The sequence below is a fragment of the Myotis brandtii genome, unplaced genomic scaffold (genome assembly GCF_000412655.1).
Source record: "Myotis brandtii unplaced genomic scaffold, ASM41265v1 scaffold187, whole genome shotgun sequence".
Taxonomy (NCBI): Eukaryota; Metazoa; Chordata; class Mammalia; order Chiroptera; family Vespertilionidae; genus Myotis; species Myotis brandtii.
Window position 1 is genome coordinate 1,773,332 of NW_005356944.1, and position 3,005 is coordinate 1,776,336.

Below are 3,005 nucleotides of genomic sequence, written 5' to 3' on the forward strand. Positions count from 1 at the left end.
CACTGTGGGATTTCCTTTCTTAAAAAAAATGTTTCTATTGATTTTTAGAGAGGAAGGGACAGGAAGAAGGGAGGGACAGAAACATTGATGTGAGAGTAACATCGATAGACTGCCTTCTGCACGCCTGCCCCCAACTGGGGACCGTGCCCACAACCCAGGCATGTGCCCTGACCAGGAATCCCAGGAATCAAATCAACGACCTCTTGGTGCATGGGTTGACGCTCAACCACTGAGCCACACTGGCCGGGCCAGTGTGGGATTTCTGGTGGTGGAAGAGACTGCAGTTGGGAGTAGGAGATGGCAGGTGGACAGGTAGCAGGTTTAGCTTGCCGGCTCCACCCCACGCCACCGCCCCTCCCCCTGACTGTCCCAGCCACCAGCACCCAGCCACACGGCCTTGTGTGTGCTCCGGAGGAGTGGGGCATCTCACAGAGCAACAGCTGTGATCCCCACTCCTAGTTTCCAGCATGTATGCTGGGTCCTAGAAATTCAAGAGTGAATAGGACAGGATGGCCTCTACCTTTGAGAAATCCCAGTCCCCTGGGGGAGTAGGGCGGACCTTTAAAGGGCACGCACATCACACCATAGCAGATGGACCACATAGGGGCCACCAGATGGAGCAACTGGGGTGAGGGTCTGGAGGGATTGTGTGAACTGGGCTTTTAAGTAACTTCAAGTTATAGCCCCTCTCCTCGAGGAAAAAAAAAAGCTCACACACACAATTGTGCTAGGGGGAGGAAATAAAACATGAGAAACTTACTGAATGTGTTGGGGGGAGGGACTGCGGCCTGGAAAAAGTTACTGATTGTGTCAAGGGCAGGGACCATGGGAGAGAAAAATTGCTAATTATCTCGCTAGAAAAGCAATGTGTTATGATTGAACCCAGCCAGGTATGACCCTGCTCGTAAATTTTATGTAAACTTTTTACCCCGCCAGTACCAGGAACGGCTAATGAACCGCTTTGTAGTTGGTTTTTTCTTTTTTTCTAACACTGTGTAGTTGGCAATAAAAGATCTTGCTGCACCCTTGGTCGGGGCCAAATGCTGCAAACCTTCCCAGAGGGGGAAGGTGCGGGCTGTGGTCAGCTGGCTAGCTTAATAAAGGCTCTTAAAATTTAAATTCTGAGTCGGTGGTCTATCTCGCTGAGCCAACCTATAACAACAATTGTCCCGAATTTTACACCCAATTTCAGGGGGTTCACAGACTCACAGCTCTTCGGCAGCTCCTTAGCAGTTCACAGGTTAAAAATCCAACCCAGAGAATGTGGGAAGGCGGAGGCTGGGCTGTGGAACTTGGGGTCTCAAGGACAGCATGCTGGTGAAACAGGAATTTTAGGGGTAAAATAAGACAGGTTTAGGCAATTTTAGAAATTTTGGAAATTAAGGGGGCCATGGAGGGAGCACAGGGCTGCAGAGCTGCAGAAGGTGTATTTCCATAGAATAGGGAAGCTGAAAAGCTGCAACAGGTACATTTCCATAGAATGAGGGAGCTGGGAACAGCAAAAGGCCTATATTTACAAAATAAAGAGAAGGAAGCCCTTCATCCAGGAGAAGAAGAAGAAAGCCCAAAGGGAATAAGAAAACAATAAGGAAGGTGGGGAGGGTGAGAGAACCTCATATGTCCCATGTGAGGTTTGACCTTTGAGCTCAGGAGTTACTATAGTAACCAGTTTAAGAGAATAGTGACCAATCAGAGGGGATTTCAAGGCAGCCTTTACAAGCTGTAGGAAAAAGGAACTCAGTTAACTATATAGGTAGGTACATTGTTATTAACTGAATTAGGGTACTCCTAAGGCTTAGGAAGAGCCACACTCAAGGGGCCAAAGAGCCACAGTTTGCCGACCACGGTAAGGGAATAGTGGCCAATCAGAGGGGATGTCAAGGCACCAGGATCTGCAGCCTTTATAAGCCATAGGGAAAAAGAACTCATCGGGACCCTTCCCCCCCTCCCCATTGGGAGTCAATTCTGTGGGACTCTTTCCCTCTCCCCACGTAGGAGTCTGTACTTACCTATATATATATAAAAGCCTAAGCGACCTAACGACCGAATGACTGGTCCACCAGTTGCTATGATGTGCACTGACCACCAGGGGGCAGACACTCAACACAGGAGCTGCCCCCTGGTGGTCAGTGCACTCCCACAGCCAACCTCCAGTGGCTGGCCGGCCAACCTCCCACAGTCTCTACCCTGGGCTGGCCAGACCCCCAATTGGCCGATCACCAGCCAGGCCTAGGGACCCCCCATCTGTGCACAAATTCATGCACCGGGCCTCTAGTTCTTCAATAAATCTCCACCTTTGCTATACTACTCTCTGTCCGTGGATTCATTCTTCGACTCCAGCGGACAAAGACTCCGGGTTCCAGTCCAAAAATTCCGTTTCACTGGGTCGTCCAGCACCGGAAGTAGGGACGGTCCCAGGGAGTCCATTAGCAGGACGTCTCATTGAGCAGCGGGAGCTGTCCAAGGAAAGTCTGTGCGAGGGAGAGCGTCCGTGGCTGGGGGTGTGCAAGCGGAGGGAGGCCGGGGAGGCGCCGGCTCTGGGGATGCCCTCTAGGTCCCCATAGTTGTGCGACCCCAGAATCTCAAGACCACATCCCAGGTCCGCGCACCTGAAGGAGCCCGCGCGCAGTCGGGCCATCCGCCCCACGACCTCTACTCGAGGCAGCTGCGACTGCGCGCTCGGGCTCCGACTCGTCTTTCCCATGAGCCTCTGGGACCGGCTCCGCAGCGAGCTACGGAAGCAGCCGCTCTTGCTTTCCGGCAACACGACAGCGGCCGCTGGGCGACCCGGAAGTTTTCCCATTTTGCCTGCTCGGGGCTCGGTGGCGGCCGGGCTCGGGGCTGACGTGCCGCCATGGGGTCGTCAAAGAAGCACCGCTGGGAGGAAGAGGCGGCCATGACCACGGCGGCGGCCGGCACTGGGGGCGCCACCGAGCAGCCGCGGCGACACCGAGAGCACAAAAAACACAAGCACCGAGAGCACAAAAAACACAAGCACCAGAGCG

At 53.4% G+C, this 3,005-nt stretch overlaps 1 protein-coding gene across 1 annotated transcript in view; it reads left to right on the plus strand.

Annotated features, from left to right (window-relative positions):
• Nucleotides 1-2,854: 2,854 nt before the first annotated feature.
• Nucleotides 2,855-3,005, plus strand: part of SART1 (squamous cell carcinoma antigen recognized by T cells 1) — a gene marked incomplete at its 3' end in the record, with an annotated part of 12,712 nt that continues 12,561 nt past the window's right edge. The window contains exon 1 of the mRNA XM_005864465.2: nucleotides 2,855-3,002. Within this exon, the coding sequence (XP_005864527.1) occupies nucleotides 2,855-3,002 (148 nt within the window). The remainder of the gene's footprint in view (nucleotides 3,003-3,005) is intronic.